Below are 12,522 nucleotides of genomic sequence, written 5' to 3' on the forward strand. Positions count from 1 at the left end.
ATGGAGAGTAACGCGCTGTGTAAAGGGCTAAAGACAGGGTCATGACATTCCCTGACCGTATGGAACCGCAGCAGCCCATATGTCACTCTCTCATTCTCCACCATGGCAGAGCCAGAAAGCATCACACTTAACATGTTGGAAGAAGAACAAAGAACTGCACTCTTTATTAAGCCACTGTATTTTAAGGCTCGTTTGTGAAAGTGGATTTTATGTTTCGTAAAACGGATTTAAAACTGCAGAATGGGGGGGGGGAGAAACGTTCTGCAAATATTAGACTGACTTTCTGTCTTTGTCCTCACCATGGATGCAGTTATTCAGTAAGCAAGATTATATTTAATTTGTTAATTAATCTTACGACAATCTGAAGACAGAAACAGTCAAAAGGTAAAGGGTGCCTTTATTTAGGTCAGCCTGACACATCGGTTGCTATTTTTATATTATATAATCAGTCAAGACAATTTCTTAAACTATAACTTACTTTGTAGTCCAAACATTTTAAATAAAAAAACTGCAAATACATGAGATAAATATGTATATATTAACCGATATATAGTATATATTACCAATTTCTTCAAAGAATGAATGACTAATATTCTAAATATAATGGAAACCAAACTGCACATCTCATTTTTATGTACTTCAGCCTGTATTGTAAATCAGTTAATTACAGTGCATCCTGTAACAACGGCCAGATTTGATAAACAATCCTCTTTAATACAAATATATACTAACTCCGAAATACTCTGTTATATTTATTTACGTACTTTCATGTATATATATTACATACAACCTGAAAGCCTGCTGCTTCATTCATGTCTTAAAGAGAACTCTTATAAAACTAAAGTTGGGTGAATCCATTTTACAGCAAATGCTATTAAGATTCAATAATTATCCTCTAAACAAGGGTGTCAAGCTCTGCAGAATGGCCAAAGTAACGCAATACATAAAGTTTATATTCAGAAAACAGTCGTCAGTTTATGGCTTCACCTGGAAAGCTTCTGGTTGCCTGGATACTTTATGATGAGGATACAGGCAGCATTCCTCCCAGCTACTGCATCTGTTGGTAGCAGCAGCCCCCTGGGACCACGGTGCGCCTCTGCCAGGGATCGTAGGCCTCCTCTTACGACATGATGCCAAAGACGGGGTTGTGCCGGCAGATGCTTGGTCCGTACTCCTCGTAGTCCTTTTTAGTGTGGCACACGTGGAAAAACTCGGGCTGTCGGGACGCACAAAGAGCAAACAACTATTTATTACTTGACGCGAGAGCCGTTTCCAAGCACTTAAAACCCATTCCAAGTGGCTCTCTTGAGGAATTATGCCAGCTTTGCTTAGCTTCGACTTCCAGGTCAATACCTGAATCTGTAGCAGGTGGAACATGACCGTTTACGAAGCGCAAACCTTCTTCAGCTTAAAATCAATTATGAATGGCAATATAATTCAATAAAAATGTAAGCTATCGAACCTTCCCAATTCAAGACTATATTTTAAAAAAAAAAAAAAAAAACACAACCCTGGCCATATAATTTGTAAGCTTGTGTAATATTTCAGAGATGGCAAGCTTTCTACATAACTTTTTCCCCTCACCTTTTGCAGAGCTCTGAGACTAAACAGGACTGTTTCCTCAAACATTTCAAGCCCTGAATTGTATGTAATTGTTAATATTTGATGTCAGTTATCCCGGAATTGTATTGCTGTTATCAAATCCACACGAGAGATCAGAGTAATATCTTCGGAATATTTGTTATGCTAGAACAGACATACAGATGTCGAGCACTTGGAGAAATCTGACGCATGAGGACTCCTGAAATGGATTTTGAATGATTTTCACGTATCTCCCAGAAGGTCCCTTGAGTGTCTATACTTACGGTGGAAGCTAACATTGAGCCTCCGAACCACACGGCGTAGCGCTGCATGTGATGCGTAACCACCTGGACCTCGATGGGTTTGGGCTACAGTACAAAGAGAGATGCCAGAGCTGTTCATACATTTCACCTGAGCCCATCTGCAACAACATGAAACACTTGTTGTTTTTTTTTTTTTTTTTTTGGACTAAATGTATTAAAATTCTATGACATCTTTATACATGTAAAAATTGTGGTCAAGGTCATGGTACTCAATGAGAGAACCAAACATGTTCTCTATTTTTTTTTTCAAAAGCAAATCTGATCTGACCATGGCAGAGATTGCTCCTTTGCTCCAGTCTCATCGGGAAGGTAAACATATGTAGAAAAAGTATACCATCTAAAAGAATGTTTCCATTAAAATGAAGAATTCTGGACATACTGAGAGCAGAGCACAGGTGAGCTGAGGTGAGCAGAGCAATAGAACCTGGCCATGAAGTGCAAAGGCCAACAAAAAGATAGACTCAAAGGAAGGCAGCAACCCCACAGGCAGCTCACCCAAAATCAATAACACCGGGCTGGACATCCATCTCAGCAGAGGGCTGGAACAGACCTACCTTTATCCTGCCCCCGCTGAGCTCCTCGCTCAACTTCAGGCGTGCATCCACCACCCTCTTGAGGTCCCGCTGCAGGCGGCGACCAAAATCGCGGAACATAGTGGAACCCCCGGACAGGACGATGTTCTGTAGTGCAGGAAGGGGAAATCGATCCTTGATCAACCATTGGCCAAAGAAACCGATGCTCTATTTGTAAATATCAACAGTAGTACTATGCAATTCAGCAAAAAAAATTCGATCTGATTGAATTCATGCTTGAGAATGGATTTTTACAATTTGATTCGCTTACAGCAGCATATTGAGTTTACTGCAAGACAGAAAGCGTTCAAACATGAGACACTGCGGTCAATGGCTGGTCATGTGGTCAGTACTATAAGACACATACAATACATTATATAGTAGAATTGGGCCAGGTGGATGCATGCAGACTGTGATAATATATACAGATAATCACGGTTGTGAAAGGATGGGGGAGAGTCCCTATCAGGAAATGAATGAATGAATGTCACAGATATATAACTAAATAATTGAAAGTTGCCCTTGTACTTTCGGAATTAGTTTGGAACTAACCACTGGTTAGGTTAAAAAAAAAAAAAAAAAAAAAAAAATCACATGGGTTTAAAATTACCAGCAGGACGCAAATAGAAACATCACATGCCCCCCCCCAAAGGAAAAAAATTAATCGATTTGAATCAAACTGTTAAAACCGGACCGGCAAATCGGTTCGACAACCGACGGAGGAGTTCCTCGCATCGCATTAAATAATATGCGAAACAGCTGAGGAATGTCGACTTCATAAATAAAAGGCCGGGCAGAACAATTTAACATTCGAAAACACCTCATTGCCGCCTTGCTCAAACTGAGGCTTCATCCGGGCTCAGCATACGAAGGTGATGCGCCTTACCTTCCGGCATGGTCGAGGAGATGCTAATGCCCAAAGCCAGGTCAAAAGGAAGGTAATTAGCAGGGGCCTCGCGAGACCAGAACGAGCAGGGAAAACTAGACTTTAAGCAAAATTAAATATTGACGGCCACCGATAACACGGATCTACGACAGATCCTGTGTCACGGCGCAGCGTGGGAGGTCAATCCCTGTTTAATGTGCTGTTTACATTAGGATGCAGCACGGCAGCAGCAGGAGATAAATTTGCTGCATTTTAAGGGGGGAAAAAAAAGGACCCCCCCCTTCCGTCCACACATTCATTAACATTCATTGTCAGCCGAGGAGATTACAGGGTAGATGAAGCACTACGGCGAGCGATTTCACGGCCAGTGAAAACTTTTAATTTGCTGTGCAACATTTTCCCCTGGCGCTGTGCCTGCCGCGGTCCCGCTGGACACATTAATTGGACATACTTATCTTCATGTCTCTAGCTATATGGCAAATGCTTTTCGGTGATTACGTCGAGAAGTTTACCGCCACGGGCCAAGCAGCAAGCGAGCGAGTCCCCCCTCGTTTGATTCGGACCACATCTACTCGAACAATCCATCAATCAACTACTTTTGTTTCACTTTGCACAAATTGCGTGGTTCTTGGTGATCTGCGACGGGGATTTCGCCCTAAAGAACCGGGAGGGTTCGCACGCTGGTCGTCAGACTTCTGCCGTTTCACCTCGGTAAGCGACGTGCCGTACCGCGGTTTGGTTCCACTTCACCCGCACGCACAGCCCGAGCTTCCGCTCCATAAACCTTCATTACTTACCGGTGAAAAAAAAAATAAATAAAATAAAATGAATGAATAAGTTAAAATAAGTAAGGAATCACATAACTCGTTCCCTATCAATTCTAAATGCAACTACTCATGTCATGCAAAGGCTGTGGACTAGGTGACTATCCTCTGAGGATCGTGTGTCCCTATCCGTTGATGAAATGCACTTCCGTTTACTCCGAGTATTACTGTACGTCTGCCAAATGAGTAAATGAATGACGCCCATAAAACTTCAACTACAGCAGTCCTGTACGACCGAAGGAAAGAAACACCATCTTCACTCGCGCCAATTTAAACAATTAGGAGTAACGAATTGCCGGAGCAACACCAGTAAACTTAGCGGAGAACTACCGGAGATGCTCGGTGGATCCACCGTGAACCCGGTAAAGACGTAATTACAGCAGTCGTTCGGGTAATTAAGACAGGAGCCAATTCTCAAGGCTGTCGGCTTTTGTGCCGTTTCGAGGAGACGGGGGTCGACCGTCCGTAGCCTTCGAGGACCGTGGTGCCGCCGCTCTGCTTTCATGTCTTAAGTGTTTTAACAGAAATAATTACTTGGGCAGAGAGTAAGGTCGGCGGGCAGCACCGCTGCGAAGAAGCCGCTACACAAAGGGCCGTCCTAAAGCTCACGGGACACGGCCGCCAAGCCGGGACGCGCGGCTCCGAGCTGCTCCGAGCGTCCCGTGAACCCCGCAGGACTGTCTGTACGAGCCACAGCAGAATGAAAGCCTTCCTCAATCTGCATTAAACGATCCTCAAATAACCCGGGTTCCTTTGGTAAAGTACACACTGCCCCCTAGCCATCAAATTATGTAAAACACAAAGATGGCAGCGATAAAGGAAGCAGGCGAGGGGCCAATTTAAGGGCCATTTAAAAATCTAAAAGTGCAATTATTCTGCAACGAATGTTGCATATGCATTAAAACGGCAGTTATCGAAACAACCATAGTTTTCATCATCAAGGACTTTGAAAGTACAACCGTTTTCCCCCAGAAATAAACACCTTTGTTTTTCCCCCCCACCTGAAAGGCTTCCAAAGCACACAAAAAGTAAAAAGCAACCGAGCCGATAATGGCAGGAGGAAGAGAAAGCCCCCCCCCCCCCGCACCCTCACAGGTTTCTCTTTTATTACTATTCATCCAATATGACTTTTCCTTTGTTCCCTCCAATATTTTGATGCATTTGCGTTGTTCTTGGAATAGGTTTCTACTATAAAGTGCCCTGTGAACAAAACAAAAGTAAGATCAGAAAAAAAAAAAAGCATAAACCAAACGTTTGATAACAGAAGTGTAAGAAGGGTTGAGGCATTTCCCAGCATTAAAAGGTATATTAGCCAGACTCCTCTTTCTGGCCACTATTACTTTATCATTCTGTTACTTAGATAATGCTTCTGTACAAAGCCACTTACAGAATGTTATGCATTTATAGAGGTGTGCATTTTTACTGCACTGCTACAGCCATAGCAGAGCGTGGGATTTAAACCAACACCCTCCCTCACTACAGGGCACATCAGCTATGTGTACATACACAGTACTGTTTAATGTAAGTCTCTTTTTTGTTTTAAAACACCCTTTCATGTAGCACTTAACACTACCATACAGAACTGTACAGATTTATTCCAATCCTTGCAGTATGTAAACGTAAGCTGTGTAATGAGGGACAGCTGGGAGCGTAGTGGTTAGTGCTCGTGCCTTTAGACCCAAAGGTCACAGGTTCGATTCCCACCTCTGGCTATAACAGCCTTGAGCATGGTACTTACCTTAAAGTTGCTCCAGTAAAATTACCCATCTACCAATGGGTAAATGTGGGTAATGGGTACCTTAGCATTGTAAGGTGCTTTGGAGAAAAGCATCAGCAAAATGAATCAATGTAAATGTGTTGCACAAACTCCAGAGTGATGTTGAGCAGAAAACTGAAGCCCCACCTTATACAGAGGTCTCCTGACATCTATTGGGCAGTTCTGTATGACCTCATCTACGACATCAGAAATAGGCTGCATGAAGTCAGGATTGGCAAACTAAAGAAAAGAGGAAAAAAAAAAAAAAAATCACAAATTATATTCACTCCATATGTACTGTGATTTCAACTTCCTTGCATACCAAGTACATGTGTGATTTTATGCTCTTGAAAAAAGTTCTTATCTACAGTTTCAGATTAGAACTGCATACAAGACTATAAAAAAAACATCATGAAGATTTGTTGACCTCGGTCTTTAGCCAGTTGTTTAAGGTCACACGCATAAATATAGCACATTCTAAAGCCATTTTAATACATGAGCTCACACATCTGCTCTAAAACGCCGCACTTTCCTCTGAAGAAAGAAATGAGGCATGTAATTGCAGCTCCAGCTCAAACCTCTTAGAAGGTCGCATCGCTTGAGAAGAATGAACAAAAACAAGCTATGAAGAAAGTATTACCTCTGGGTGGAAGAATATTTCAGGTCCCAAGAACCGCTCATATCCAACATCTATGAGAAATTCATTTTTGCTGATGGCATTTATACCCCTGTACTTCTTGATCCATTTTCCAGGATCAGCATCATATTTTGTAAATTCCTTCACAATATCAGGGCAGATGTAGCAGTATCTCTCCTATAAGGGGAAGAAACGTTAAACATCTGACATCATCGGCAGGGAAATATTCTTTTCATCTTGGGCAAAAACCTTACGAGTGCTTAAGGCCAGCAGATCGGTAAATTCAGAACGTGTGTGTCTGGGTGCCTGCGTCCAGGTGTGTGTGTGTGTGTGTGTGTGTGTGTGTGTGTGTGTGTGTGTGTGGATACATGCATGCATATATAACCTTGCTTAGCTAACAGAGGGGGTCATTTTTAGAAGGAATATCCAATGAACCACCCCTGAAAAAAAAAAATACTGTGGTGATACTTTTGCAAAATAAGTTCCCTTTCTTTTTAATGTATTTCAACTTCAAGGCATCAGAACTGTTTCTTATCAATATTCCACTTTCTTCAAGCTTCTCGGAGACAGAATTAAAAACCAAGTGAGATCCAGCGCGAACTCGTCACAGCAACCTGAGAACAAGTGTGTGCGCGCACGTATTTTATCCAGTTCCCATCAATGTACCCTTGCACGTGCGTGTGCGTGCGTGTATTATGTACTACGGTCCGTAACAGCCGAGCGCTACCTTAACCGCTTTGGCCGTTTCCAAGGACTGCTCGGGCGGAATGCCTATCTCTCGCTCTCTCAGGAGCTGCTGTATGAAGTAGGTTATATCTCGGCCAGCGATGGGGATGTGCTTGATGCAGCTTCCGATGACGTATCCTTCGGCCTGGGAAAGGACGAAACACACAGGGAGAGACTGAGCTGATGCCGGGAGGACAGAATCAAACGCCACAATCGCTTGCTTCGGTGGATTTCTCCATACAGGGGCTGAAAGGATGCAAGAACACATCAGAAAACAAAGCGACGCTCACTTTAGTCGCGCGAGTTTCACAGGAAGTTCACGTTCAGTTTTCTAATCACTGTGGTAAATTAGCAGTGTCATAACCTGTTGCAGTGCGAGTTTGAGGAATGACCACAAGAGCAGCACTAAAAAGGCTCCACTCCGCTTGCACTGGGAGGGAAGCTCCTCTTTTCCAACAGGTTACCCTCAGAGGAAGCAGGGTATTACCTCGTGTAACAGGCTTGCAGGTAAATGCTACCCTTTCTGGGAATACGCAAGGGGTGAAAATTTCACGGAGGATCCACCGAGACGCGTACGGCGCTTCCGCTTCAAGGTGTTTCCTTCCGCAGGTCTCCCACAAAGGGCGACTGCTGTTCTCTTGCAACGTGCCACCGGAGCCGCCTCGTTCCAACCGACACGTACTGGAAAATCAACAAAGCGCACTTCTTGTCCTAGCGCCACCTAAGTGGATGTACTCGCACACACGTTGCCGTTTCAATGTTTTTATGTAGCTGTGACCCAGTGTTGCTGCTGCAAATTTAAAAAAAAAAAAAAACAAATGCCGCTGCTCTGTGACAGACACTTCAATAATGACTGAACAGCGGCTGCCCATAATACGCTCATTTTTTCCTGTCCTTCAGCGAGGCTGTCGAGCAAATACATTTCCAGAAAATGCTGGACTTCTGCTATTTCATTATTAACATAATGAACTGTAACGGAAGCTCAGCCAATGGTCAGATTACCCCCCCCCCCACACGCCATCCCCCCACACGCCATCCCCCCACACGCCATCCCCCCACCTCCTCAGCTCAGCTGCCCGGTAATTGGAGCAGGAATTACATTACTCAAAAAGAAAAAACAAAAAAAAAAAAAAGGAACAAAGATGTGACCTAAGGGTATGTACCTCTGCTCCAAACATCTGTGCAGTGCATGTTTTATGTTTAAATTTACATTTATTCATTTAGCTGACACTACAAAACTACTTCCGGTTATTAACCCATTTATACAGCTGGGTAGTTTTTACTGTATCAGTTCAGGGTAAGTGCCTCGCTCAAGGCTACTACAACAGGAGGTGGGACTTGAACCCGCATCCTCCGAGTCCAAAGACAGCGGCACTAACCACCTGCCGCTTCCTGCCAGTAAATCAGTATTCACCGTGGACACAGTGTTCAGGCTCAAGGAGGAAATAATTACAGCTATGAGGAAGAACAAGGGGGCAGTTCTCACCACAGGAATGGCATGAGTCACTCCATCACCGCTGTCGATCACGATTCCCGTCAGGGTACGCTCGCCGACTGCTCTCGAGGTCCAGGAAGCGGCTAAGGCCAGCACTGCCTGGGGGGGGATTTGACGCAGGTATGAAACAAAGTTTAGACACACGAGTTCCTGACCATCTGGATGATGACATCTTCATCATCATCATCATCATCATCATCAGCGTACCTGCACAGCTATGTAGAGTCCAGGAACATTGAAGGTTTCAAACATAATTTCTGCCAGGTACTCCCTGTTCTCCGGTGTGTTCAACGGCGGTTCTGTCTGCACAAGGATATTTCTCAAATTTCATTTCAAACCTGTCAATATTCAAAAAATCTATACATAGTCCAGCTACGGGTTCGAGCAGTAAGTTTGTTACACTACTGTACACATCATTTTGAGTTAACATTAAAACAGAAAAAGATTCAGCCTTCCACAGCTGGCAGTTTTTAATACTCATGGAAAAAAATCCATCTAGGTATATCTATGTTTGATAGTTTATTGAAAAAATGTGGCGATCAAGGACTATATGGAGGTAAGGGAACATCTTACCATGAGAAAATAATGGTCTTCGGGCTCGGCTCGCAAATATTTGAATACGACTTGTTCCATGAATTTTTCCATTAAATCCCAGTCTTCTATGATGCCATGCCGAATTGGCCACTGTAGAGCAACAAATCTTGAGTACGTAACAGCATGAAGTTGTTTAATTCCATTGCCATTTAATAGGAAAAATGAGAAACAGGTTGCTAACACTAGGTTCTATGAACCATATAAGAAAGCAATATTATCATACTAATACCTTATGACTAATAATCTTTTGGAATAACCTGAAAAGGTAGAAATAAATTCAGAAAGGTTATTGTTTTATGAACCTTTTATTGTGGCGAAAGGTAATAATTAGTGAGGCTCCGTCACCTTTGTTGCATAGTTGGGTTTGTCAACAGCTTCATCTCCGATGAAGAAATCTAAATCGTCCACTCCACGCATCAGCCGCCTCTGGGCCTGGTCTCCGACGCCGGCCGACTCGCGGATGGCTATGCCTTGAATCATTATAAAAAGTCTTCATTTGCGGGAAATAAGTGCATCCTCCACAGCTATCAAAAATGCACAGACCTTTAAATTGGTCAAAATGTGTCAGAGCTACAAAATATTCGAACCTAATTATTTCCGGTGCGGCCGAGCACCGCTCCTTCATGCTTCTCATGAATTTCAGCTGAAAACACGTAGATATGCTGTACCGAGAATCATGTACAGCATAAAAAGCAGACAAGTATGGGAATTTAGATAATCCCCTGTGCTTGAGAAGACTACCTAGATATAGGCTGTTTACTTTGAGTTATCATTAACACTCCTCATGATCACGGGAGAACTCATTCACAGACACACTGCATAGAATAATACTCTTACTTGTCGGCAAATAGTTGAGCAAATTTTAGCATTGCGCAAAATTATTCTGTTATCACCGTCGTTTATTGTTATAACAGACCTGCTGAAAAAATATTGTCTAAACTGAGACATAATAAGCAGAGCGCGGTGGCGCAGCAGGCTTGGCCGGGTCCTGCTCTCCGGTGAGTCTGGGGTTCGAATCCCGCTTGGGGTGCCTTGTGACAGACTGGCGTCCCGTTCTGGGTGTGTCCCCTCCCCCTCCAGCCTTGCACTCTGTGTTGCTGGGTTAGGCTCCGGCCCGCCGTGACCCCGCTTGGGATGAGAAGCTTCAGACAGTGTGTGTGTGTGTGTGAGAGAGACATAATATATCTTTTTGGCAGTTTTAATTAGATACATTTTCTGAGTAACTTAGGTTCGGTATCAACTCAAGATACAGTAGTTGGTCCCTCATCAGATCCTGTGACCTCCCAGTTGTTAAGCTCAGCTCCTTAACCACACGCTACCCTCCTGCAACACAACAAGTCTTCTTACGTCTAAACAGCTGTCAAACTAAACTATGCAGCAGGGTGTGCAAGACAAGTTTATTTACAGCAGTATGGAGTGAGCACAACATTTTGACAAATTGCTCAGTTTAATATTTGGAAGCTGTCACGATCCATCCTGATACTTACATGAAGGGATGATAAACTGAGGTTCTGTGTTACCAGCATATCCAATCTTGGTGTATCTGCATGTTAAGAAAGCAGTGCTTATAACACACAGCATGATGATAAAATGCTCCAAGGCAAAGTGTCCGGCATGCGCACACACACGCACAGCTGACAGACTGGACAAAATTGGAAATGCGTTAATGGCAATTCAATCAGCAGCACACAGCTGCTGGAGCATCCAGTAAACAGTTATCCACATTATTTGCATCCTAATTAAATTGACTAGCACTCACATGGACCTCACACGTCTCATCTCAGTATGGGAAGGACACAAATGCTTTTTTTTATCTCGAACCATCACATCGCACCCCAACTCTGACACTTACCTAACTGGACAACAGCTAAATCATTTCCTCTTATTAATGTATATTTTCATAGATTTCACTTTCCGTAGAGCACACACAGATAACAGGGTGTACCATACAGACACACTTTCCGATCCGGTACACAGCGCACTACAGCACGCCTCTTCTTAGAACTCTCACATTAAAAATTTGACCTCATTTTTTTTTCCCTACCCTTCAAACTACCCAATACCTCAATAAATTACTGGGATCTATAATTAGCAACAGTGACATATTTGCAAATCACAAAACCCTTTTATAAAACCAAACTGAGAACTGCAAATTCAGTTTTACATTACAGCCTAGTTAAAAGAAATGCCAAATGGTCACACTCAATAATAATAATTATTATGATTATTAAAATAATTACTTGTAATTAGAGCAGTCAAGGTGATTTCAGTCTAGAAGCAAGCTTCTGAACCCATCGGCATCGCTGCAAAATAAACTAGTCAAGCTACCTGGATAACGGTTTGTTATAATAATAATAATAATAACAACTTGTGTGTAATTAGAGCAGTTAAGATGCTTTAAAAAGTAACTTAAGCTTGTGACCCTCTGCACCTGTATAACAGTTGAACTACCCGATACCTGCTGCTGTGCGATGGATAACGTAACAACAACAACAACAATAATAATAATAATAATAATAATAAGCTATAATTATAATATAGCGGAACTCACCCGGTTCCGCCGTCAATGACGCACGGAGGTAAGCGAACCGCCATGTCTCTGACTCAGTCAGTGTGACGAGCAACGCTCCCACAACAGCATATACAGACCGGCCTGAGGTCCAGTCCAGTCCTGTCCGGTCCGGTCCCGCAGCGCAGCCCGTGTCACTGTAAGGTGAGTTTATAGCGGCGCCCGGACAGTGTCCGCAGCGCCCCCCCTCCCCCGCTGCGCCGCTACATTGACGCGCGGACAGCGCGACTGCTTCCCGAGTCAAAGGGCTCTGGGACGCAGCGCGAGCCGCACGCTGGATTCGTTCCCGGATGTTGTGGAGCGGAGCCGGGGATCGCTGTAACTATAGCAACGGACCGGCCGCGTTCCGGAATGTCACGCGAGAGGCGCTCGCGGAGCTGAGCGGTCGGTGAGCCGCGGGATAAGCGCCGAGCGGTCCCGCGCGTAGCGGCGCGCCTCTCCGGCACGAGCGCGGAGAAGTTGGAACTTTCGCCCCAAGTTTAACTTGGAAAAGTTGTACTTTAAAAAGTGCGTTAATAATATCATGTGTGTTTTGGTTTCTTTTTCCATTTGTGCAATT

The 12,522-nt window shown here is 43.7% G+C and overlaps 1 protein-coding gene across 1 annotated transcript; it reads right to left on the reverse strand.

Annotated features, from left to right (window-relative positions):
- Positions 1 to 252: 252 nt before the first annotated feature.
- actr3b (actin related protein 3B) lies at positions 253 to 12,202 on the reverse strand. The gene is made up of 12 exons (XM_018747446.2): positions 11,946 to 12,202; positions 10,882 to 10,937; positions 9,740 to 9,864; positions 9,374 to 9,484; positions 9,008 to 9,103; positions 8,792 to 8,899; positions 7,307 to 7,450; positions 6,583 to 6,756; positions 6,090 to 6,182; positions 2,459 to 2,584; positions 1,866 to 1,949; positions 253 to 1,216 (listed from the first exon to the last, which is right to left on the reverse strand). Exons 1-12 carry the CDS (start codon positions 11,987 to 11,989, stop codon positions 1,121 to 1,123), a joined length of 1,257 nt encoding a protein of 418 aa, XP_018602962.1. The 5' UTR covers positions 11,990 to 12,202; the 3' UTR covers positions 253 to 1,120.
- Positions 12,203 to 12,522: the final 320 nt, after the last annotated feature.

This window comes from Scleropages formosus, chromosome 19 (genome assembly GCF_900964775.1).
Source record: "Scleropages formosus chromosome 19, fSclFor1.1, whole genome shotgun sequence".
Taxonomy (NCBI): Eukaryota; Metazoa; Chordata; class Actinopteri; order Osteoglossiformes; family Osteoglossidae; genus Scleropages; species Scleropages formosus.

Coding starts and splice junctions, on each gene's coding strand:
- actr3b (XM_018747446.2), bottom strand. CDS start 11,989: ATGGCGGTTCGCTTACCTCCGTGCGTCATTGACGGCGGAACCGG. Junction 6,757..7,306: donor AAACGGCCAAAGCGGTTAAG/GTAGCGCTCGGC, acceptor TTCCCCTTATAG/GAGAGATACTGCTACATCTG. Junction 1,950..2,458: donor TCAGCGGGGGCAGGATAAAG/GTAGGTCTGTTC, acceptor TTTGTACTGTAG/CCCAAACCCATCGAGGTCCA.